The sequence below is a fragment of the Leptodactylus fuscus genome, chromosome 1 (genome assembly GCF_031893055.1).
Source record: "Leptodactylus fuscus isolate aLepFus1 chromosome 1, aLepFus1.hap2, whole genome shotgun sequence".
NCBI lineage: Eukaryota > Metazoa > Chordata > Amphibia > Anura > Leptodactylidae > Leptodactylus > Leptodactylus fuscus.
The window spans coordinates 109,119,222-109,146,376 of record NC_134265.1 but is presented as its reverse complement, the minus strand read 5'-3'; the positions used below and the strand labels follow the sequence as shown (position 1 = coordinate 109,146,376).

At 41.5% G+C, this 27,155-nt stretch overlaps 1 protein-coding gene across 2 annotated transcripts in view; it reads right to left on the bottom strand.

The window, feature by feature from the left end:
- HIC2 (HIC ZBTB transcriptional repressor 2) overlaps nucleotides 1-19,693 on the bottom strand; it is a 30,049-nt gene extending 10,356 nt beyond the window's left edge. Inside the window, exon 1 of one of the 2 annotated variants that reach the window (XM_075275690.1) lies at nucleotides 19,566-19,693. In XM_075275690.1, coding sequence (XP_075131791.1) covers nucleotides 19,566-19,570 — 5 coding nt within the window. In that variant the 5' untranslated portion in view covers nucleotides 19,571-19,693. Of the gene's footprint in view, nucleotides 1-19,560 lie in introns of both variants that reach the window. The other variant, XM_075275696.1, reaches the window with a different exon arrangement.
- Nucleotides 19,694-27,155: the final 7,462 nt, after the last annotated feature.

The following is a 27,155-nucleotide window of genomic DNA, read 5'->3' as shown; positions in this document are numbered from 1 at the left end:
TGGGGTCCGTGCGCTTTAACTGCACAGCGCTCCTCCTAAACACTCTCCTCCTGCTATTCGTGGACTTTGTGACTCTCCTTTAGTCGAATAGTAGTTTCCCCTGAAACGAGCATTTTTTCCCATAGACTATAATGGGATTCGATATTCGATCGAGTAGTCGAATATTGAGGCTCTACTCAAAACGAATATTGAATCTCGAATATTTCACTACTCGCTCATCTCTAATATAGAACATGTTTATACCTCCATAAACATGCGTTGAGCTAAGCATTATTATGAAGATTAATTGTGTATGTCTAGTAGTGTTATAAATAATATTCATTGTTTTGTTTGTATAGGTTAACCAATAATAATTGGAACCTCTTGTAACCATTTGGATCTGACGCTGGATTCACACCAGCGTTCAGGTTTCCGTTCTCAGGTTTCCGTCTTCTGCATGCAGAAACCTGTCATACAGAGTCCGGCCATGAGCGCCGGTGAGCGTTTTATGCTCTCTGCGGCGAAACAGTTTTTTTTTTTTTTTTTTTTTTAAACCGGACACAGAGTACAGCATGTCCGACTCTGCGTTCGGTTTAAAAAAACCAGTTTCGCTGCGGAGAGCTCACGGCCGGAGACTTTTCAAACCCATTCAAATGAATGGGTTTGGAAAGATGCCGGCAGGTTTCCGTCTCCTGCCCAGTTCTCCTGGAAACCTGCAGAACTAACTCCTGGGCGCAGATGTGAACGAGCCCTGAGTAGTATCACTACATATAGATAAGCTACTAGAGTCTGCCGCAGGTGGACTATGTGCCAAAAAATGAAATGTAAGCATGAGCTGGCAGGATGGGTTCAGGGGCATAGATCACTGGTGATATGAAACATGAGCTTTAGGAGAAAAAACATGTATTGCTAAGACTGCACTTCTATCACATATAATGCAGTATGATACCTGCCTACAAGAGGAGGAGATGAAAAATATATGCTATGCCAAAGCAAATGCACAATGGCAGCAGCAGCTTGACAGAAACAGCAACACCATCACCGATTCAGCGGTTTAGGGAGAATTACAGATTTCAGTTCAATGCAATACAATTACTAGAAAGCTTTTTTCTCAGCTCCAGTGACTCGCAGTGAAAAACAGGCAGCGCGTGGACCTATTGATTTTATGGGCATGCTGTGGCCATAGTTCATCTGTGTTTTATGGAAGTGAAAAATGGATCAACCATTTTATTAAACCAACTTGCTATTATTTGTATTCTGTTTGATCCATGAAAAACGGACAGCACAAAGATGGGATCCCATGGACTCACCTATTTCAATATAATTATTCACAGAGAGTCCATAAACATGAAAACAGAGATGCTCTATATTGTTCTGTTTTATAGATCAAGGCCACCAACTAAAGTCTATGGGTTTGTGAAAATAAACAAATGTCATCTGTATGTAGTTTGTATTGATTTTTTTTCTTCAAAAATAGTTGACAAATGGAAGAACCACTGACACAATGCCACTAAATATCAAGATATCCATGTGACCTTAGTGCAAAGCATAAAAATTTTAAATTAACAAGGAAGCCCCATAGAATTCCCAACTGACATACTGTATAGCAATGTTATAATACTAGGGTTGAGCCGATCTTGAAATTTCAGGATCATTTTTAAAATCCGATTTCCGATCATTTTCCATTCGAACTCAATCCCAATCCTAATGCAAGTCAATGAGATTTTTAAAATAATCGGAGATCAGATTTTAAAAACGATCCTATTCACTACACAGCATGTAGTCCAAAAATTGATTCAATTTTTGGACCCCACGCTGTGTAGTGATTAACCCCCCACCACCACCACCGATGTCCGCTTACCTGCACAGCTGCAGCTCCCAGTTCTTCTTCGTCCGGTCCTGTCCTCTACACGTCTTCAGAGTGCTTCCCCCCCCCCCCCTAGACTAGTATTGTAGAGATGCAGGGAATAGGCGGGGCTTGGTGCAGCTGGAGAGTGTCGGCGGGGAGAGGTGAGTGCACCACTCACATCTCCCCTCCCACTACCCGCCCACACTCTCATAAGCCCCGCCTTCTCTATAATACTAGTCTAGGGAGGCGGGGGCGGGTTCAGGGCGCTCTGAAGCCACATGAAGGACAGAGGACCGGACCAGTGGAGGGCAGGGGCAGCACTTCTGAGCAGATAAGTTGAGCGAAGTTCACGAGTAGATAGATATTACTGTACATTGACTTGTCTAGTAGATAGACAAGTCAATGTACAGTAGTATCTATCTACTCGTGAACTTGCTTCCTCTTCCTCACAGCAGCGCAGCACACAGTGATTTACCGCAGCCTGCCACTCTTTTTACCGTATATTCAGCTGAGTATACGGTAAAACAGGGATGAAGCAGAAGAGTGGCAGGCTGCGGTAAATCCATAGGAATGAATGGACGCAGCCGACACGCAGGGGGTTAAGCGGCTGGGCGCTTCCATTCCTATGGGTGCTAAGCTTTTCCCAAAGTGATTGGCCAGTAGCCAAGCATTGTGGGAAATAAACCCTGAACTCGATCCCGCCCGAAAAGATCGGGATCGGAATTCCGATCGCGAAATTTTCTTGATCGCCGATCGGAATCCGTTCTGGATCGCTCAACCCTATATAATACTTAATAGATTAACACGTGTCGTTTCCATTCTTGTGGTCAGAGGACCAGAATAATGGAAAAACAGATTTGTTCTATAATGGATACAAACGGAAGCTGAGGAAATCCATTGACAATAATGGGGTTTGTCCTTTTTAACTGTAATCACCTAACGAAAAAGAATAAGACTTGCAGAACTATTTACTCCAGCAATTTCTCATGAATCTGCAACGGACACTTCAACACAGATGTAGACGTAACCTTTGCTGTTAAAAGGGAACAATTGTCACATAAAAAAAAACAGTATGTCCTCTCCAAAAATTTGATAAAATTGAGCTTTCAGATTATTACAAGCTATATAAGGAAGAGCCTAAATTCACACATAACACTAGGTTCACACTAGCATTAGGAGACTCCGTCGCAGATTCCGCTTAAAATCGCCAGAGAAAAAAAGTCCTGCAAGGAGGATTTTTCTCTCCATTGGTTTCAGTATATAAACATCGAAAACATAGCGAACTGACATGCTCTTTGGCTGTATTCACACTGAGTAACGCTGGCGTTTTTTGTGCTTATTTTTGTACATAGCGCCGCGTAAACGCTGCGTGTACGCCGCGCTATTTTGCGGTGGCGTTGCCCGGCGTTAACGCGGCACTATGTGCAAAAATAAGCACAAAAAATGCCAGCGTTACTCAGTGTGAATACAGCCTTTGTCCGACAGGCACCTGACTACAGCCGTAGACTTTTATGGGTTTTAAAAGGCTGTGTGTTGGTCATGAAAAAAAAAAAAAAAAAAAAAATAATATGGCAGAATTTCACAGTCATGTAAATAAGGCCAAAAACAGACAGGCAGATCTATTGGTCATGAATATTAGACTCAAAAATGGAACAATTGTGTGTATAAGCCAAAGGGACTGTTCACCCGAAGAATTTGGAAAGGAAGTTGAAGTTGCCTTCTGCCTCAGATTCGTCTCCTTCCGGGCCTTTGGAGCCTAAGGGTAAGTTCAGACCGGCATACAGTCGCGTCCTCCGCTCCGGTTTAGGCCCAATGAATGGGCCTAGTCGGGAGGAGGGAGTGTCGTTCAGGCAGAATCGCGAGGTGAAACGGCCTGAAGAATAAGCATGTCGCTTCTTTTCTGGGGAGCCGAAACAAACTGGCTCCCGGGAAATAGAACTGACCGTCTTTTTTGTCAGGATTTTGAGGCTGATACAGCCTCAAAATCCTGACCAAAAAAAACTCAGTGTGAACTTATCCGAAAGCGGAAAACTGAAGCAGAGCCTCAGCTTTCTGCTGTGGGTTTGCTTATGGCTTAGCCCCATTGAGTTAATCGACCTAAGTATTGTGTGGCGGGTTCTGCAGCTAAATCAGCTGTGGAAGACAGAAGTGTTTCTGGCCAGAATTTGTAGTGGATCTGAATTCCTGTCAGCCCAGCACTGTAGCAATCTGGCCATTCTGGAGTTCAGCTCACAGTTGCGTTCAGTCTGGGAAATCTGCACATGGACAGAGTTCCCAGAAAGGACAGGGTAGTGTGAATCTGGCCAAATCTGGAATAGAAATACATTGCCACATATGTTAATTCATGTTAACATTCTGCTTGTTCTTTCAGTAAATGATATTCTATTCACTTTTTGAAGACAGGAACTCAAAGACACTGGCAATAAAATAGTTAACCTTCATTCCAGACACACCCTGGCAGGGAAAGGATCACAGAAAGCAGGAGGGAAGGGGGGCGGGGGTAGTCTTGCCCTGGGGCACAAGGTGCGTCTGTATTCTACCTATATTGCTTCAAAATGCAGGTGAGGGAAAAGAAGGGTATATCCAGCATTTGGAGGCCTAGAACAAAACTTAGTGACTTTTACAGATGAAAGGTCATGGGAAAAAAAAAAACAAAAAAAAACTAGGTTAGACTGGCAAGTTAGCAGAAATATTATAAAAAAGAAAAAACTAGCACGCCTAAATTTCTCTCTTTTTAAGCAGCACATGAGATGCCAAACTTGGCATATACTGAATAAAAATCTTGGTTATACTATTGAGATCGCAAAACAAAAGTTACGAAAAAAAAAACCCCACACACGCACACAAACAGCAAATATGTGCCACATTTAGCCTGTGCTCTTACAGCGGGTCCGCTTTCATCTACAGATATAGGACGCATGAAGACTAAAGTCCATCTGAACTTAAGTAACTGAATACAATGTGCTGTTGTATGCATTTAAAAGCGTATCATGTAAGGCCGTCACGGGATAAGCAAATCTACACAGAACTGGGGTTGTATTTAACCCCAAATTTTTATATAGAATGACTAGTTACAATACAGTCTCTCTGCATTAACACTATAAATAGGAATCCATCAGTATTAACACATTGTAGTAAGTAAATTGGCTTCCCATGTATATGGCCTTTACACAGATAACCAGCACAAAAGGTGTCCAGGTGGGTATCTACCAGTATTGTTTTGCATTCCCCCCTCCCCCTCCACCATCCTAACTACAACCACTATACATTCGCCACCTCTCACCCTCCAACTTGCCCAGCAGGCGTCTCAAGCTCTGTGGAATGCAGACCAGCCTCAGGCACCCAGTAAAGTGTTTGCCAACTCTATATGCCTTTTTAAACAGAGGCACAGTGAATACCAAGAACTAGAGGGGGAGGGAAAGAAGCCGTGGCAAAACTCATAGGCATGCTTTACTTTTATACAAGATTAAAAAGGTTTTCAGATGTATAAGATTATGAACATATATTTGTTATTACTACAACAGTGACATATGTTGCAGGTTTTATTGCTACCTGTCATCACTACTTTTAGGTTATCACATGGTATCCCAGATATATCCCTTTACTAAAAAGAAGCTTGTAAAGTTTGGAACTGCACAAGACAGATGTGTGCAGGATGCTGTACCGAGTCTCCATAGACAGAGTGCATTGTTATACCAGTGCTTCAAGGGGAGAGTACATCAGTAGTGAGGCAGCCGGAGGTAGTCCATTATTTATGTATGAAATAGGAGGCATACTGAGGTACAGTAGGGCCCATTCAATTCAGGGATTGTATGCAGCCTGAACAATAATGTTCCAGGGTCTTAAAGGAAAGCCAAGATGGAAAGAATAAAAAGTTTCCCATTTTGTAAAAGAGTGTTGCCCATATAAGGCTGAGGCCCCACTTTGCGGAAACGCAGCTTCTTTTGTTGCAGATTTTGTTGCGGTTTTTTTGAGCCAAAGCTAGGATTAGATTGAGCAGAAGGGATTAGTATAAGAACTTCCTATATATTTCTCATTCCTTTTGGCCCAAAAAAAAACCACATCAAAATCTGCGGCAAAAGAAGCAGAGTTTGTGCAATGTGGGGCCTCAGCCTAAAGGAAATCTCATCCATGGCCCACAGTTCCTATCACACGGCCCACAAAGTGCTGCACCTAAGCCAACATTGTGAAACCTGTCTAAAAGTATAACAAGTCTAATAGTAAATACAGTACAATGGCGCTTTTAGAAGATTAACCTGTGTCAGTCATTCCAGAACAGCTTTATTTCATATATGGGCTGTCTAGAAATATTCAAACAATTCAGAGATATCCAGATCTCAATAAATATGGTCATATCTGATGATAAGATCATGTTTTATAAACAATGCTTTAAAGAGACCCTCTGGTAACCCCCCGAAACTGGGTGTATTGGGGCAGGGATCATCAGGAAGGTACATAGTGACAAAAACAATTTTATGAAAAGGGACAGAGATTTGCCTCTTTAAACCACTATAAAACACCCTGTATGCTTGGGCACAAGTCAAGGCAGGCTGTGAAGAGCACTTCTGTTCTTGAAGTACATGTAGGTAAATGTGTGGTTTGGAACAGGTACAGCTCCGATTAGTGTCATGAATTACTAGACTACGGCAACTGATCCAGTTTCATGCTAGTCATCTTTACTTGGCTCTCGCATGCTGTGGATCCATTGCTACTATCTTTTAATAGGTTTTATTTGTACAATCTCTGCCCACAATAGAAAGGTAAAAAAACAACAACTCTGACCTCCTTCTGCCACGTACTAAAATACCAGGTAAGCATTTAGAACCCTGCGGGCAGAATCGTGCCCAACAACTGCGGTTAGGGAGTGTTCCTAGAAAGGACAGGTAAACAATAAGTAGTATTCCTAGCCAGAGGAACATTTAATACAAAGATAAATATAGTACTGTGCATACAAATGAGTTACAGAAGTTATATTTATTTAAGGAACAAGCAGCTTTACAGCATTATGTGTGTTCAATCTGGAAGGCCTATACTAACACACATATATGGTAACCCATCTCTATTCGATCTGACACTAGCCACACTCACCAGCAGGGGCGCAGTCTGCTTAGTAGCAATAGTGCAAGATATTGCAGTTTTGGTCCACGTAGGTCATATATAATAGGATAAGATTTGAATGGTTCTTGTATCATCTAAATGGGTTTCCAGTGAAACTTAACTGGACATTTTGTGACTTCTGGGCACGTCCAACATTTAGATGTTGGCGATATAAAATAAATAGTAAAAGCCATTTTAGATTTGTGATAATGCATAGATATACCAAAGGGTTATATGGAGAATCATATTTTACGCTCTTTGTCCTAGTCATGATACATGCCGATGTGAAAAATCTTGTGATTTGCCGTATTAGCTAGCTTCTAAAAGTATTAATCTGACAATATTCCACCGCCACCTCTTTCCTTACCCTCATACATACACTTTTTCAAGAAACAGCACTTGCTGAAATAAAGCGGTAATGAAAACTGGCAGGTGCTGCGGAGAAACTTACATTGACTGTAATTTTGAAAGAGATCTTCCTAAAAGAAGCAGATGAGAAGCCATTAAATGTGACAAGAGCAAGATGGAGAGACACACCAAGCCCCTGGCCTCTGGCAGCTGGGATGTAACTGACGCTTGGAGGAGGTAATCCCAAGAAAGGGGCATTCACAGGAGGGGGCAGGGTAAAGAGATACAATAATTTAAGGAGTAGCTCTTCAAACCAAACAAGCACACCCTGCGTAACAATGTCTGTTCTTTGGCGATTCAAGAAGCAAAAGCCAGTGGAGTAGGTGACCTTACATGAGCACTCCCAGTATAGACGCTGGTGGCAGATCCAGGTTACTGTCCATATGCATTTTAATGTATAAAGGTTATTACACCGCATCATGGGGAAAACCATAAATAGATCCCACAACAGGATGGCATTTATGGCCCAAAGAGTTCCAAAACCTCTCTCAGGGGTTTAACAGGCAGTTACTTACAGTATGAAGCTAATAAGATCTCGTCTTCCAGGCTTATTATGTGACGACAACTTCCAGATCCCAGCAATAACCAGACATTAATTATTAAGATGGCTGCAGTCACTGGGCAGGCCCTTAACCTCCTCACCCTGAGGTGCATCATTTAGTATAGGGCATGCACGTGATCTAAGGGGAGGTGAATGCCTCTCATTCCGAATAAAGAATTCCTTTCATATACAAAAAACACACATTTCAATTCCTTCCTACACCATGTACTGTATATCTGCTCTTTCACAAGTTGGTCACTTTAAACAAGAATCTTTATCTCAGGGAAACCACATTTTACATGATAAAGTTACTTTTTTATGATTCAACCCGATTGCATAGATAAAGCATAAAACGACAAACCAGAAGCTTACTTTTAAAACCATATGTTTTGCAAAAGGAAAAATATGTTATTTAGAAGCTCTAGTAAATAAAGAAATGCCTTCGTCTGTGCCACCATACATTGGAATTACATTGTGTGGGATGTAAAACAACAAATGCTAAGGAAGTATCCAGCCAACAAATGTAATAAAGGCTCAGAATGTTCATAACATTATTATTAGTAATACTACCAATAGTAATCTCACCAATCCGCTGCCGCCCCCAGTCCAACACTTCTGGGATCTCCACTTCCTATTCCTTCTTGACTCACAGGAAATAACCATCTAGTCAATCACGGATCCAGCACGACACCAGAAAGGAAGCTATAAGTTTAATTTCTTTTTATTTGTCAGACAACCCCTTGAACAAGAATATAAATTTAAATACATCCGTTTACCTTCTTCATGGCTAGGCTTCTAGAAGCAGCAATTATACTAGAAAATGAGGAGCTCTATTGTAGTGTAATAGGACAATAATTTGTTTTTGGGTGGGCTGGAGTGGGTGATACAGGACAGCGTATACTGTAGACTATCCAGGTATACAGGCAGCTAGGCATAAGCAAATCCACGAGCTGAACAAACTAAGAGTTAAAAGAAAAGAGTGCTTGAAGCTAATAAATAAATACACCCATCAGGAACGCTGCCAGTTTGCCAACATAAGTCTGTTTTGCTTTCAGTATTCGGATGACCTGGAGCGAAGGAAATGCTTTTCCAGGAATTTCTGACACTTGTTACCATTCACGCTATGTAAGCTGGCATCTGCCCATGTAACTGAAGAGCTCAGGCAGGGAAAGTGAACAATTAATTACATACTAAATAATCTGTCCTATGCTAAATGCTTCCTAGCTTCTGTATAGAGCAACAAACTGCATAAAGGAGTTCTCTATTGGACCACCCCTACTTTTTAAAGATTGTTGTAGATTGGTGATGGCTGTACAGAAATAAATGCGGCAGCAGAATGCCTGTGCCAACATTTCTCTATTGAGATAGGGGTAGGGTATAGGTCGTCCTTTTAGGGAAACCCCTTCATCAAAATGCCCGTCAAAGCACCCTTTACTGGCACCAATGGCAATCCTCTCCATTTGAGGGGGTAACCGGCAGGAAGTTTTCAATATATCTACAGCACCTTAGAATTCCTGGAAAAGGCACATGAACACGAATGACCTACACTGGACAACCCCTTTAACAGAGGTAGGTACTGGTCATGATATATTTGGTTTTTGCCCATTTATTTTATTAAAAAATAGTCACAAAAATCCAACTGGCATCTAGAGAGGTCTGTGTAAAAGGTTAAAGCTTTCCACACATAAAAACACAAAGTATAAGCACAGCTTTCTCCCTTTGAAGTTAGCGAAGGTATGAGAACTCATTGGCTAGAGACATAAGATTCTCGGCTAATATTTTATCCGCGTCCTCCTTTGTATAATTCTCAGGGGCAGAGAAGTTTGGCAGCCTCTTCTCCCTCCGTCAACTCTCAGCTGGGTGTGGAAAGACAAAGCCGTGTCTACAAAGTTATAAACTCTGTAAATGAACAAAACCGTCAAATTCAATCATTTACATAGTCGTCCTAACACTATTTCCACTATTACAGTCGCCAACTATCATTACTAAGTGAATAATTCAGGCAGGGATTTTTTTTGACCCTCATAAAAAGGCTCTATGTGATCATTCCAATGACTGATTCAGTAACAGGCCTGCCTCGTCTCCATACAGGGATGCTGCAGGCTGCAGAAAGTGGCTTCTTCCTTTGATTTCCCTGGGTCTGGACTTCAGCCAGCCTCTCAAGTAAAAGCCCTGCAGTTTGGAATGCATTCAATGAGTTTCCTCCACACAGGCTGATTCATGCTTTACAAGCCTGACCTACATGTAACAGTCATACAGATATGCACTGCAGAGGCACTCTGTCCAGATAGCGTGCACACGCTGCCCAAATGACATATGAAGACAGAGGAATATGAATCCCCCTGACCTCACCTTTAATTCTGAAAGACGCATTCAAATGTCCCCCCCAAAACACTTTCTTTAAGGATATAATATGGATAGTGTAGGTAGAAGCCACTAAAGGGACAAGCTAGAAAAATTTAGCACTGGATCATGCAGCCTACAATATATTTTGGGCACCATTTAACATGATTGAGGGACATTTTGGCCCTGCTCTCAACACCGGAATCCATCCATAAACCAAGCCCCGTGGGTACCTTCAGGGGAGAGCTCTAAAGGATGCTGGACACACTTATCACACAGAGTGTTTCCGTTGGTTGATGCATTATTGGAATAAAGAAAAAAGCCCCCGAGTAATGGAGAAGCTTTCAGGGAGATGGAGAATGGCTCTTGATCTGTAATGCAGGAGGGGTGAGAGGCCAGAAAGAAATGAGCTTATGTATTATTCACAGTGCACCCGGAGAATAACCAAGACAGGAGCCAGTAACATGGCAAAGGAAACAACATACTAAACAGATAGATGATTTGGCCATGGTTTTTCCAGCATGATCTTACAAATAGATCACTCTAAGGTCTTGCACTTTGTGTGTACATTTCATAGTACGTACAACAGCATATCATGGGTCATTCTGGTGCCTATTAAGTTGGACTATGTAGACAAAGATAAAAGGAATTATTTGGCAATACCTCTTTTAGAATAAAATACACAATTATATTATTATCTGCCATGAGCTCACAAACCTATTAAAGACAATACAGTGAATCTGGCATTTAAATTCAGTAGGTTCCTCCCAAAATTGCACCTAGTCAGCGCCTTTGTATGTGGGTGTAGGACAGAAATCATACATGTAATATTGATGTACAAACTACACATGGATACATTGTGCAACATTACAATTATGACAATACTAATCCTGGATTATCTACATTTTAGGAGGAAGAGGTAGAATTCAGTTCAGTAGACAGTTTACCAAGAAATGGATAGCAAAATGCAGCGATTTAGACTACTGGCCCAGTTTATTGGTGGACATATTTAAAGGCAGTCTACCACCTCTACAGAAGTCACATACATAAAAAAATGTATATTGTCTATCACTGTAATGTGTTCTGTAATGCGATGGTAGCAGTTGAGTATGCTTGGGGGAGGTGGTAGATGCCCTTTAAGGCAGATAACTGTAGCTTGTAAATCTGGACTTTGCTGTGGAGAGACCACCGGGTCTCTACTACTTGGAGAGGTTCTGATATTGATAGAAAGGCTCTAGTGTGGAGCATTAGGGGTCAGGCGAGAGGTTGGGGCTGGCAGAATTCGTTCAGAGATGTAAACAGGCAGAAGGTCCGGACAGGTCTAGATACCAGTGCCCGATGTATTTATGTAAAAAAAATTAAAAAAAAATGGTTTGGATAGGCAGCAAAAGTCATATGGTCAGAGATGAGCAAGATCAGGAACAATCCAATTGAATACACAGAAAATGAAACAGAACTTACTAGTTCCTGCAATGGAGTTCTGCTACCGAGAACCTATATTGCTCAGAGAGAAAAAAAAAAAAGTTGCGCCAGCAAGACAATTTCATCTGCGATTTATTGTAGATGGACTCTGCGCCTCTGCCACAGATATGAACGTAGCCTTATTGTTAGGCTTAGCATGTATCAATATCATCTCAGCCTGCCAGTTACTAATAATCACCCTTAAGATCTTTACATAGCAGTTAGGACTTGAGATTCACACCACATGGATCCCAAAGACAGCAGCAGTGTATTTCAAAGGTAAATTAAAATTCTAGATCCACCATCATATGCTCAACACAGAATCCATTGAGGAACAAGCTGCCTAATCCGCATATCAACCAGTTTAAGACTGACTTTATCTGTTGCATGTTAATTTATGTTGAAGATATAGGATATAGAAAATACAGTATAGGGTGAAATCTGCAGCGAGCCCATACACAAAGTATGCATGATTTGGTGCGCTTTGCACAGCGTATATGTCCCAGGTTAACTACGCACAACTATATTTTTTCTGCATATCTGATATTTTTATCACGACAATACTGGCTGCCATAGGGGAGGAGTCTCAAAACGCCCAGCGGGCAGCAACACTGTTGCCTGGCAACAGCCAATGTGGGAACCACGTGCTAGGTAGCAATAACTGTCGTAGATGTCTATTTACAAATCGTACAGCAAATAATGACAATCCTGATGGTGACCTGATCGGTTTCATCGTTTATCTTTCTTTGCATTCACACTGTCCAGTTATCATTTCTATCACTGAGAAAGAAGGAGACTGATGCGATAATTGGCCAGTGTAAACAGGTCTTTAGCCTCATTAGTTCTTATACACTTCAATTTGTGTGCAAGTATGTAGCGCTGGCAGCTAGATCTGTCACTGCGCACATCCTGCTTGTTAACAGGTATTCACTAAAGCCCCACACACAGCAGTAAGTGGGAGGATTACCCAGGCCGCTGGTTTGCTGGGACCGGTTCCAGCAGCAGTCACACCTGACGCTTACAGAGGAACAGGTAGGGCAGCCCGTGAGGCCTTTTATCTGTGCGGTGTCTGCATTTATCTTGGCGACGGATCAAACCTTGCTTCATTGTGCTTGGAGTTATTACAGAACAGAGACTTTTCAGGAATTGCTTGCGGTAACCATTAACCCATTCTGAAGCAAGACGTAAGAAAACAGAATGGAGATAGAACAGAGATGTTCAATTTGTTTCTTATTGGTGGATTCAGGCAGTGATTAAGTAATTACATATACTAATAGTAGCACAAAAATAGCGCATTAAGAAGTGACAAATATCGAATATCAGACTGTCAGATAATACTGTGTACATCAAGAATTCCTGCTATACCAGATAGGCATGTACAGTTTCCAATATGGTTGTCATTTCCATGCATGTCCTTTCATAATCTGCTTAAGAAGGGAATGCATTACAGAAGACGACTAAATAGAGCATTGATCAATTTCAGTCGGGTTAAAAAAGAAGCGCTCAGTGTTCAGCAGCAATCTTCTAACCACAGTTCATTTTTCACTAGGGAATGGAGATTGCTAAATAAAAATTATTCAATTAAAATTTGGTGCATTATTTATAGGCGACCTATGATCCAACCTTCTCCAAATCAGAAATGAGTAATATGCAACCCTGTTATGGCACACGCACGCAGTGGGAGGTGCCATGAAAAGCAGCCATAGATATAGAAAATGAGAAGTGAAAACTCAAAAACTAATAAAATACATGACAAGATACAAACACACACAAAAAAAATATCATGTAAAACAAAACCACGCAACGCCCAGATATAAAACCTTAGCCAAAATCTATACCACCCCAAGGCTAAAGGACACAGATTCATTTAGCCCAGATTCATTTTACAATCCTGTCTGTTCTCAAACCATAAAAGCATCCAATGTGCATTTTATATAGCAAAGCAGCCAGGAACCGAGGGATGTATGCTCAATGATCATGTGACTCAATGATCATATGTGGAGAGGGACTTACCTCTGAATAATAAAAGGGCAGTTTGTGCTGACCCCTTGGGGTCAAACTGATTTAAATAATTAAACCTGGAACTGTCACCCACCCCCTGTAAATAATAGCCCTGAAGACATCAGGATCAGATTGCTAGTGAAAAGCTGGCCACTTGCAGGGTTGCAATTTATCTCTCTTTTCTTCTCTCCTTTGTGCTGAGAGGCATCAGGAAATGTGCCATCCAAGAGGTCTCCCCAACCACTCTGCACTCGATAAACAATACATAGTGACTAGGGGAAGCAGAAAACAAACAGCCAACTGCTCGGATTTAACAACGCCGCGCTCTAAACATTGTAACCTACCTGGATCTGGTCATTCAACTATTGCCAAAGCTTGCACGTGGCACTTTATAATTAAAGACCAACAAAGAAAAGAAAGGGGGTGGGGGTGCAATAATTACACAGATGGTAGGAAAAGCAGTTCCTGATCTTAACCCCATGGCAGGAGACAACATGGCTTAGACAAAGACCAAATCCCACATCTTCCTACCAGCAGAAATAGAAAATGCAATGATTTTCAGTAAACTTCTCCAGTTCAGGACAATAGGTGTCAACTCATATAGAGGCGGCCATGTAACTTAATTAAAATAATAAATAATTCATCATCCAAACTGAAACCTATATTAGCATGCAAATGGCACTGGCTCTACAAGAGTAAGGGTTCAAGTGCTTGGTAGAACAAACAGCAAAGATATATAAGAAGGTATGCATCATAGGCAGCCTACTTTCTGTAAGGCTCAATTCAGAAAACACACAAAAAAAACAAGATGTATAAAAGATGGATGCAGATTATAGTACAAGGTACAGGAATTAGATTTCACATAGAGACATTTTCCACATGAAAAAATGAAAATGCTGCAACATACAAAGTCTACCACAGATTTACACCACTTTAAATGCAGCCGGGGTGTGATCTACAGGAAAATCTTTGCTGCCAATTCATCATGGCACCCTTGGGGGTCTCAATGGGACTCCATTCACTAAAAAGAAGCCATAGGGCAACACAGTCATCTTGTGACGGGGGTTGCAACCAAAGCCACCATACAGCCCTGGCCTTAGTCTTCTAGTTGTATGGGCTGTAAAAAGGTTAGATTTCAGTAACTAAAGGAGACGATGTAGAATTGTGAGAAAGACTCAAAGAAACATCCAGGTAAGACAGAAAGGAGGGGAGAGGACAGAAACAGAGAAGTGGGGTCAGAGAGGGTGTGGGGTCAGTGGAGTGGAACAGGGAAAGGTGATTTCTGTAGGTCTGGTGAATGTGCAACACCACAGCAGCCACATTTCCTCTAACTTTTTCAATGTATCAGATAAGATGTGAGATAAGTGGTCACTTGCCACAAGACCTTTGCAATGTAGGGTTTCAAAACACCACTGCTATAGAAACTATAGTCACCAAAAAAATATATGTTATATCAACTTATGACTAAACTTGCAGATAGATGGAATTGTGACATCCAATGGAGGAAAGATATGTAAAATGTACTAGATAAGCAGGTAGACCTCACTTCAAAATTAGGAGACCACTAAACGTTCCCATAGTACATGAAGTGGTGACTCTTCGCCTACACTGTGTGTCTGTCATGGGGTATATGAGAGAATGGAGTGATGGAACCACCTACCACCTCAGTAGCACCTCATAGCCCATTTCTAACAGGGAGGGGAATATTCTATAATTTGGAGATCAGGTGTGCCATGTCCGAACACCGCTTCAGATCCAGCTCACAGCCCGGGTCCACTTTCCATCAGGATACATAAGAGAAGATTGCCTACAGGAGATCCAACATGGCAGGATTTACCCTTCTCTATATAAAGAGGGAAATCTGCAACATTTCATTCTTGCAATCTTTCTTTAGTGCCTCTGCTGTCAAATAACTAATAAAAAAAGGTAGCCTACCTTTACACACCACCATTAATGCTCTTTTCTTAATGTATTCTTTATATAACACATGCCCATTCTAAGGCGCTATCTTAGCTGGCTAACACATTTTAACCTTGCTGACAACTCACACAATGGTTCAGAGTACAATACTATTCAGTTATGTACTGAACATATAACTTGAATCAAAGGTGGCCAAACTAATGCAGAATGAAGAAGCAGTCTGTAAGATCTAAGAGAAGCTGCTTAATGCAAGGCAATAGTTCTGTGTGAGAATGTATTTAGGTATATGGAGTACCTAGCTCCTTCGCTCTGCCATGATACTGGTAGCAGAGCAGATAGAAACATGTTTGTAAGAGGGGAAAGAATGCCACCCGTGTCATAAGGTTATAATTTCAAACAGGCTTCTGCCTAGAAGGAGAGCCAGGGGCACAAGGAGGGAAAAAAAGAGTGACGACTGTATGTTTTACATTCCAGGTGTGCTGCTAAGCCAGTAACATCCACAAGCATTACACATTTACATCGGGTTACTGCTCCAAAGTCTTTTCACCTAAAATGTGCACTATTCCTATCAGTGGCAAAATAGGCATAAAGAAGTTCACCTCAGCAGGTACCGCAAAATTAAACTGGATGCTTTTGATATTTTAATATAGCTGGTAGATGTGCAAACGTATGGAATATGAATATATGAACCTGTTCTCATACAGGGCATAGCGTTTACAGCCATCTGTGCTCAGCTTTATCCTGGACATATTATGGCTCTATGTGAATGCTGGATATTTGGGAAAACAGAATTCGTGCTCCATAGCAAAGACAGAACACCTAACATTGAGTAAATGTAATGACAAGCAATTCTGAAAAATAACCACTTGGGACTTACAACTGAAGGCCTATCCTTAGGTCATAAATATGTTACTGGCCGGGTCTGACACACAGGACCCCCAGAGATAAGCTGTTTGTGCTCACAAGTGCAGCAACCTACCCTTCCCTAAACTGTCATGTTCACTGGTTGCAGCTCAGACTCACGCAAGTGAATGGGGCTGAGCTACAATACGAAGCACAGCCCCTACATTGTGGCCTCTTCGACCAGCTTATCAGATGCTGGATTTCCCTAGATCACATACTAGTAACCTATCCTAAGGATATGTAAGCCATAGAAAGCTCCTTTAATCCACTGGTAGAGATCTTGAACAGTCTTGGGTCAGCGACACATGGGCAGTTACTCACAGTATCACATGGGTCACTGGTGCACCATGGGACTACTGTCCTGTACTGGAGTCACAGCACCACATAATGAGGATTCTGTAAATCTGGGTCCTCGGACAAAGTATAGTCCAGGAAATACAGCTAATATAATGAACTGTATTTTTCACACCTTAACTGTCCATACGCAACAGAACTTAATGAAAAATAATTTCTTGTAAATGACCGAGATCGCCAAAGTACATAGGGCTCTGGCTAAAGGGCATAATGTACTTACACTAGAAAAGACACCAATGTTACATTACTACATTGTGCCAAAGCAATGCACATTGTGACCCACAAGGTGCCATGACCCAAGTGCATTCACTGTAATTGCTTGTCCAATCGCAACGTTGTACAGCCAAGAGTAGGTGCGTGGCCCTAGACAAAATCTTCCAGCAATTATCAACTGTCCACACAAGCTACCTATTGATACGTCATTCCAAATGTAGTCCATAGGCAAGGAGCCAATGTATGTCAGATGACAAGTAAAAACATGTAGAACCTCTTAAAGGGGTTTATCTATCTTAGGCCCATTAATGTCTGGCAGATGCCCCTGCTGAGATGACCACTGACCAACAGGACAGAGGTGTGCACATATCCTGTGGACACAGCATAAAAGGGCTTTCCCATCTTTGACATTCAAGTAATATTACCAAATGCATACGGTCCATTGACATGAATCCATTATCATTCATATACAAAACATTAAAATGCTTTTTATAAATGGTAAACAAAGCTGAGAAAAAAAAATGATGATCGACAAAAGGTAGCCGTGCAAAGAGCTAGACCGATCATAGAAGTAAACATAAGTCTTAAGCTCAGGCTACATGGAGAGTAAAATTTGCATAGGAATCACATGAAAAATATCGCTTGCAGCTTATTCCCCTGTAGGGACTAGATGGGAGTCATAATGTGACCCCAATTTCCACCACTCAGCGAAGTGAGCAGAATGATACAGGTATCTAGGAATCACTTTGTGCAAGCGTGCTATTATTAATCCAGAGGAAACTAATCACTACATATGTACGTCCTTACACGTATATATTAGCATTTTACACTGCCTTGTATTAGAAGAACAATATGTTGCAAAGGCTAGCATACAGCAGTTAAATGTAACAACAAATAAGCTGACACCATACCTGCGCTAGCAGAAAAATAAGATCCTATTGGCATAAGAAATTCTTCTCCTACTTTTCTCTGAGACAGGGATCAAGAGTGAGAATTCTGTAACACATCAGCATAATTGATCGAGCATTGCTGGATATCCAGAACTAATTCACTACATGTAAGACGCTGGCGACCAGCTAGGAGGATATATTCTAATGCCACATCCTGACATTACTATGAAAAACAGGATATATCACCATATTTATAAAGGAGACAAAAAAAACACACAAAAAAAACACAACCACCACCTCACCAGAGCTTCCAGGTAAACGTCCAGATTTTACTTCTGGAATTGGAAGCACAGCACACACCCCCTTCAAGACACAGAAATTATGTGACGAGGCAGATATTCGCCTTTTATTTACCTTAATACCATAGCAGAGCAGGTTCCCATCCCTACAACACACACATGCGTGAGAAGCATAAAGATCGCATACGTAGCAAACCAACGCTCACACATTAACCCTCTCAAGGCTTCGTGAAAGCCTGAAATTCATGCCAGATCAGCAAGCACAGGCATTGCTGCCTACGAGAATCTACTGAAAGCAAGAAGACAATACTGTAATTACGCTGTTACGCACAATCTTCAGGTGAGCAGGTGACCTTCCTACAGACATGGAGGAGTATAGGGTGGCATTGTCAGGTATCACATCAGCAGGGAAACAGTTAACCTCCACTGCAATCTCCTACCAATTGCCCTATAGCAGTAGAGGGCTTCATACGTGTACATACTGGGAATCCATTAGGGTCACGCTAATGTCTTCTTTGGGTCCAATAAACAAACAATATGGACAGAGTATACAGACAGTAAATGAACCCATTTACCTTGCAGGAAGCATTTAGCATGGTAGACATGTGCACCAACTACAAGTGTCTTACCAGGCAGATACAACTGATAGCAATAGTTTATTTGTAGCATCCCCCCAGGACAAGTAAAGTCTCATAGGAATAAAGGGACCCCTCCCCCCTTTCCAAGAAAACCCACTTTGTGCCAGTGATGTAGGGTGGTTGGGGCCAGCTGGCAACAGAAAACTGATTAAGATAAGATTAGCTCCACGCCCACCCCTCACACACCTACTATCCACACAACATACCAGCTACCCTCCCCCATTGTGAGACCAGTATTGCACCCACTCAATGCTATGGACGTACCCTGTGTTTACACAAGCCCCTGTACACGGGCACACCCCCCACACTATAATGTCCGCCTGCACCCACAAAGAAGAAGTGTAGAGCCCTGAGTGGGCGCCCGGCGCTGTGTACAGGATACGTGCGCTGCCCTCAGCCCCCTGCACCCCTTGATACCGTGCAGCGGTGCCCACAGCTGCGGGAGGCACAGCTCCATTAGCCAATGCTTTGGCAACACTGCCCACACACTCACCATGAGCCCAAACATCACATACACCCGTGCACCATCCTTTCTACATTGTACCCCTATGCCATGCACTAGTCCCCCACCGACCCCCCTCAATTTACCACGTATAGTGCTCCGTGCTTACCCAGGCACCATCTTTTACCTCAAGCCCTACACCCGCACATCCCCCCCGTTTACCTTACTGCATGTGAGCGGCTCTGTCAGTGCAGCCCCGAGCTCCTCATCTCACAGCCACCCGGCCGCCATCTTCAAGCGTGACGTGGGGACTCACCCCTGACCTGCAATATGAACAGGAGCCAGGGAGGGAGAGAGCGAAGGAGGAGGGCACGGGGGAGAGGTGGTGACACAGCTCTGGAGGGGAGGGGGAGGAGGGAGAGAGAGGAGGGCACAGGACACAGAATAGAGGGCGGCACAAGTGGAGAATGGCACAAGAAAGGAGGAGAATGGAGTGAGGAAGCTGCATACGGGGCATAGGGGCGACGCACATATGTGGTTGAGGAGGGGGCTTAGGCACAGGAGTGGCACCCTATATAATGTCTGACATCACTCTGAGGTGTTCTCTAGGATGATTTCATCACTGGCAATGGCTCACATATCTGATGCTGACATTCATTTTTATTATGCTGGTGAGGGCAGGAGCAGCTCACCTTTGTCTCTTCTCATATAGATACATAGAAGATGACACGTTTGTGGTACCATGTTTGTTGTGTACCCTGGTTCTGAGTGGTACCTCAGGTCACAAACTTCCGCCACACTGATCTATAATGTCTGTATATATCTTCGATACTGAAATTTTAGGAAACCGTTTATATGATGTCACAATACACAGCTGATAATAATTCTACACAAACCACTTACTGTTGTTTCCAATACTTAAAATATTGCATCCAATTTCAAGAAACATTTGCGCCATGTGTGCCCAGCTTCATACATATACTGTACAAAACATGGAGTCTCCTGGGCCTATCAGCTGTAATGCATCATTCTCTGTAGCTTAATTGTATATTCAGACCTATAGATTCCCTTTGCATAAAGCAGCTGAGCCCCCATCGTACTGTTATTTGCATATGGGATACATACATTTTCTGACACAGTGGCAGAGTGGGGGCTGTGCGTCCTTGTGAGCAGGGATGGTCTGGCATTGGTGCATAATAAGGTACAGGAATGATGGGCCACTACAAGCAATTCACCCACCCCCTATATGGGCAAGCCTGAGCGTCTCCTGCATTGCATATCGAATGTCAGCCATACACCCTGCTCTGAGGGCTGAACACGTACGGTTCAGGTTGTTTTTTTGCATCATCTATAGGAAAAAAAACATGAATTGTACTGTGTACATACCCATGTGGATAGGCAAAATACCTATTTTGCATGAGTAAAATAGGCTGAGCAGCACAGGCAATGCATATATAGTATATATACATTGATGATGCTGTAAATTCAAAAGGGTGTTGATTGTGATGCTGTATACAACAGCGAAAGACTGCACACTAAAAGAAATATACCATTGACGTAAACTAAAAATGCCTTGAAATCTTAAAATACAGTAAGTCTATCACATAAAGGTCACACGTTCTGTGCCATAGTACACTGTATGTGAAACTACATCGAGTTTAACCAATCTTTTATTATTGATATTATTAATATTTTAGGCAGCATTAATTCCATTGTGCTGTACATATAAAAAGTCTGTGGGCCATTTTTTAGTGTAAATTAATGTAAATCACGTTGATACATGTTGCACACAGCCATATGACAGCACTATACTACCTCCAAATTATACCGATTGCTAAGGCACCTCTAGAAGTCTATGAGGCCATACTGCACTGCTATATGTTTCATGTGGAGGTTTTTTGTTGAATTCTTTCTAAGGCCCCACGAAACGAAGCGCAGCAAAATAAAACATGGGGAAAAAAAATGCAGTGAAAAAGCATTGTTTTTTTTCTGCAGCGTTTTTCATTGCGGTTTCCTCTGCAGACTTTCTACACTTATATGGAAAAAGCCAGGTACAGGTGCAGGTACTGTAAAAAATGCGTTTTCGCAACGTGGGGCTTCAGCCAAAAAGAAAAATTGTACTTCATTCTGTTGAATGCTTTATTACAGAGGCTTTCTCATTCAAAAGAGACGCACCATAATAAAATGCTGTAATGTGTCACCGTACAGCAGTATCCACTCACTGTATGTATTCTGTTGGCAGCACACTTTGCTATGGGTCTGTATTACAATGAATGAAGCATGGAAGACACTCAGATGTCATCTGCCTGTGATCCGAGTGCCTTCCATTAAAAAAAATCAGCCCCCCTCAGCTTGCACACTCAGTTGTACACAAGGCCTTAGGCACTGTGTGTGTCACTGCATGAGACAACATACTTCCCTCATTCAGTAATACAACATGTAACAAAGAATACTGGTATTTTTTTATTTGTAGATTCTCATTGAATGAATTGTGTTGGATGAAAAAACGGTGAGGAGGCAGATTTATCAAAACCAGAGATAAACCGGATATTGTACAGCTGTGGAAAACGATGGAAGCACGCATTTAAGTGTACACTTGTTTCCCCATTTTTACCTTCCATTTTCCTTGGTAAGAGCATAGTTGTTATTCTAGGACACATTTTATTTCACAATATGCAGCACATTAACTAATGCAATGGATTTGGTAACAATGGCGGCTGTAGTATCATAGCTTACTATTCACAACAAGAGATGAGCGAGTGCTATTCGAAATGGCCGTTTCGAATAGCACGCACCCATAGGAATGAATGGAAGCGGCCGGTATGCAGACTTTGCCGGCGGCTGGCCACTTAACCCCCTGCGTGCTGGCTGCGTCCATTCATTCCTATGGGTGCGTGCTATTCGAAACGGGAGTTTCGAATAGTACTCACTCATCTCTATTCACAACGCCTATATTCAGACAACAAAGGAGAAAAACATCCATTTTTTTATGGCCATCTTGCACCTGGGGGGAGCCCATTTTCAAGGATTACAGAGTATGGATAGATCTATGAAAACGGACAAACATAGAATATGATCTATATTACTTTGGTCTGTTACTGGGGATTGTTGGGGTTCCATCATGGTTTCTGTTCCTTTGATGCCAATAGTGATGTGTTTTATACTTTTCTTGCTGTGAAAATTGTTGGCAGAGGCTCGGAAAAGGGCATTCAACAGCAGTGTGAACAGAGCCGTATAGATATACTGCATCCAAACAACACAATATAAACAAGGTTTTGTGTTCGTGAACGATTTTTCTCATTTACTGTATTTAAGAAAAAAATTGAATAGTTGAAAAAACATAGAGGAACAATAGAGTTGAAATGCCACATGTGCTAACAAGTTCTAAGTGGAAAAATAGCTTAAAGACATATGCTAACATTTTATTTGCAGATCAACATTGCTCTGTTGGCATACATGTAAGTTTCTAGAAACAATTTCACCCTTTCCTGAAAATGATAGTGAAAGCTAAGAGGCTGCAAATCTATCAGTAACATGTACATACTAGCTCTGCATATCCTGCCAAGACATTACCAAGCAATTCATTCTTTACCAGTAAATATGCTTGCCAAGTATGAACGCACTGCATATTGCATTAACTCTTTCAGGGTCACAAGGGCTGACACAACATTGATTAGCCGAAAAAGTAAAAATCAGCACTGAGTGTGTACTATTGTCTATCCCCCTACCCCCAGAGAATTGTAGTGGCACTCTGCATTCCCTAAAACTGTAGCTCCTCAGTCCCAGATGTTAATAGTGAAACAAACTGAAATGCCATCTGTTCTACAAATAACTACTAGAGGGAAGTGTGGAGGGGGATCCTGATGAGGGTACTGCTTGACCAAAGGGATTCTCCAGAGCTAATCAGATCAGCTGGCATAGGCAGGGTTAATTCTTATTAGGCGCTCGTGATCAGTATCATTAGTGATTTCAGCATGTTCAGTCACAGAGGAAACACAGAGAGATAATCATTATAATTATGCAAACCAACGTGGTAACTTTCAATAGGGAAATAAAATGGTGATAAAATTAATCACTTCCTTATGCATGTGTTGTGGCTGCAATCTTTCGAAAGGTCTTTGGCAGAAGAATTAGGGCTAGTTCACACGTGGGCAAAGGGGAGGTTTTTGACAGCGGAATTCGCTTCAAAAACCTCTCCTTTAACATGGTGGTCTATGTAGACCACTAGCTTTTTTTTTCCTCCTAGCGTTTTCCGCCTGAAGAAGCGACATGACCTTTCTTCAGGCGGAAAACGCCTGAAGAATTGCATAGAAGTGAATGGGAGGCGAAAACCGCGCGGTAAAAAACCGCGCGGTTTTTTGCACACAAAACCGCGCGGTTTTTTGCAAAAAACCGCGCGGTTTTCGCCTGCAGTTTCTATAGCACATATAGGAAAAAAAAACCCTAGCGAAAACCGCTAGCGAAAACCGCGTCAAAAACCTCGTCAAAAACCGCGTGGAATGCAAAAAACAGCGTCAAAAAAACTCCTCGAGGTTTTTTACCTCGCACAAATAAGCTAGGCGGTTTTCACGTGTGAACTGACCCTAAAAGGTACAATCCGGGCTGACTCAACATAGAAATATCCTGTGGCAATATTAAGACATACAGGGAAAGTTTGGTTAAATTGTATGAATCCTCTACATTTCCTTTTTTTTTTTTTAAAAAAAATAAATACACAAACACATCAAAATAGTGAGGTAGTGTATACCCAGAGTAAAGGGGATATATCAAAGCTCACCTTTAGCAAACGTTGTGGATTTCATGTTCTCTATCCTTTATAGAGGGAACATTTGCCTTGTAAATGACTTTAGCCTTTTCTTAAAAACACAGTGGCACATTTTCTGCCAGGATGCTTTCTAAAAGGCAACCCCCCCTCCTAAAACACCACACACGCTTTTGTCCAATTATCTGCACAAAAACAATTCCTTCTCTTTATCTCTACATGGATCCTTCATTAGTAGGATTACAATAATCTTGATTAACATAAATTTAGCAATATAAAGTGCAATAGTTAAACCTAATCAAGCTAGGGTTACCAGATTAGCTGTGTAGATCTACACACATATGATATACATGTGTAAATGATCCATATCACCTATTTGAAATAAAGCATGAATGGAAAAAAAAGAATGTGTTTACTTCTATACTGCATACTTGCATGTGTCATTAGGAAATATGACAAATTTGGCACATTAGGTTACTGAAGATTTAATATGGATGGCCTATCCTAAGGTACAGTGTCCATAATAGAACATCCACAAATGCTAGAATCAATAAATTTAATGTAGATTTCAGCCAACTTTTTATCTTTAAAGTAAAAAAGGTCAATGCACCGAGCTGATCTTGTTGAGTATTTGAATGTTGTCTATTGGGTAGGTCCCAAGTTAAGGTGGCTACTCAATTGGTGAATACAGGTGTTGATAGCAGCAGTTCTTCAAACAGCCCAAGACTGAGAAGTAGAATTACATAGGATGTGACCAGTCGAATCCCCTTACGTTATATGAGTAAACCCAAAAAGAATACTGCGCTTGACCTGATGAATTCAGCTGCAATACTTTATTGAAGACACGCTTTCAAACACACAGTGTGTTTGAAAACATGTCTTCAATAAAGTATTGCATCTAAATTCATCAGGTCAAGCACAGTATTCTTTTTGGGTTTACCCTTAGGCTGAGTTCACACAGAGTAACGCTCTGCTCATTCTGACACGTAAACACGTGTCAGAATGAGCAAAAAAAAACAGAATCCCATTGACTTCAATGGGTTCGGTCTTACATGCGCTACCCATTGAACTCAATGGGAGTTTTTTTTTTTACCTATTGCTTTCCATGTGATACGCGCGTATCACATTGAAAGCAATAGGTAAAAAAGCCTCCCATTGAGTTCAAGGGGTAGCACACGGAAGACCAAACCCATTGAAGTCAATGGGATTCTGTTTTACTGTGCTCACTCTTCGTGTCAGAATGAGCAGAGAATTACTCAGTGTGAAAGCAGCCTTGCATCGTAAAGGGATTCTACTGGTCACATCCTATGTAATTCTAAGTTTTTATCTTTGACACCTGATTCTGATACGCTACTCTAACATCTACCACATCTGTCTGATGTGTCAATATTAGATCAGTGAGAGTCTGTACCTTTACCCATAAGCTGCTGCGGGCTCCAAATCTGCAAAGTGAACTGAACCAGAAGCAGAAAGCTCAGTATGTTGTGTAGTGGCCATGACGGACATACTACCACTCAGCTTCGATTTTATGAATGAGTTGCAATAAAGTAGAATGGCTACTACACAGTGTATAGAGCTGTCTGCTTCTAACTCTGTAAACTATGCAGATTCAGCAACCACAACAGCCAATTGGTAGGGGTGGCTGGGTCACACTCCCGCTGATCTGATAATGAAGAGAGAACAATATATTATATTGTTAATTAAATCATTTATTCCCAAGCCTGAAATGGCTGATACTAGTGAACAACAGATTATAATTGAGTGCACAGATAAAGGAAAGATGATAGTCTGTAAATCCCAAGTATCTTTATGATACAGAGCCATGTATTATTGGTATGTGATGTAAGTTTTTACATTGAATCTATAAAAAAAAGTAACATGCAATTACAAATATTCTCCATTTATAATTAACCTTGTGACTATCTGTGTTAGAAAATTTTCTAGTCACAAAGTTGATTGCAACTTTTTTTTTCACATAGGCTGGTCACTGGTGCTGCAATAGCTGCAGGTTGTCAAAACCTCACTAGTATGTGGTGGCCAGTGGGTGCCCAATTTTGTGGTTAAAACTTAGGTCTTACTTTTAAAATCATATATAACAAACAAATTGAGACTCTCAAAATATAATAAAATATAAACAATTTTATTAATGAATCTATATAATCCAAATCAAAACAACATATAAGATAGGGAAGACAAACAAGGGGAACAAGACCCCCCACAAAGTGGCAGTATAATACCTTACCCTCCCACAAACGAAGACTGAGAGAAACCCCCAAATAGCTATAAAATATCACTTATGGAAAAAATGCCTGAAGTGATAATACAGTATGGTCAGAAAAATAATGCCAAAGTAGCTAATATATGTCAGTCTGACCACAGAATATACATGCAGTCATAATAATACTATCGCCACAGAATAAAGAGTATCCCTACAGGGCTCTGTGTCGTCAGATACATGGCTGCAAGGAGTAATGTCCGCGATCAGTGTGGGCACTGATTGTGGGCATTACTGCTCGGTCTCCATTGTAAAATACAGCAGTGACCCCGAAGCTATGATGTCTGCTCAGCACCAGATATAAAGATCCGATAGCCACGATACTATTACAGCAGAGGTTGGGCAAGGTTTAAAAATCTAACGAAAAAATTTGATTTAAACAATAGGTCATTTTCTGAGGACACATTCCCTTTAAGATAGCTATACAGATTAAATAGTGAGTTAGCTGCCTCTGGCAGACAGTCATAGTGGTCTCCCCAAAGAACACAAGGATTAGGCATACTGAAATTCTGTATGCCTGATCCATCTTTCTTCCATCCTCATCTATCAAAGGAGAGGCTGCACACCTCCCTCAACACATAAGTTTTATAGACGCCTCTCCTAAATTAGCAGGTTCAAATGAGTTTGATCTTATGTATATGAGGCAGCAGTCTTATATCCACTGATGTAGTAGTTTTCTGGGCTCCCCAACAGCATTATTTATACAGGACATCTGTATCTGATCAGTATTGTCCAACATTAGCTGATCTGGCTGCTCTGAGCTACTGCTGTGCACAGGGC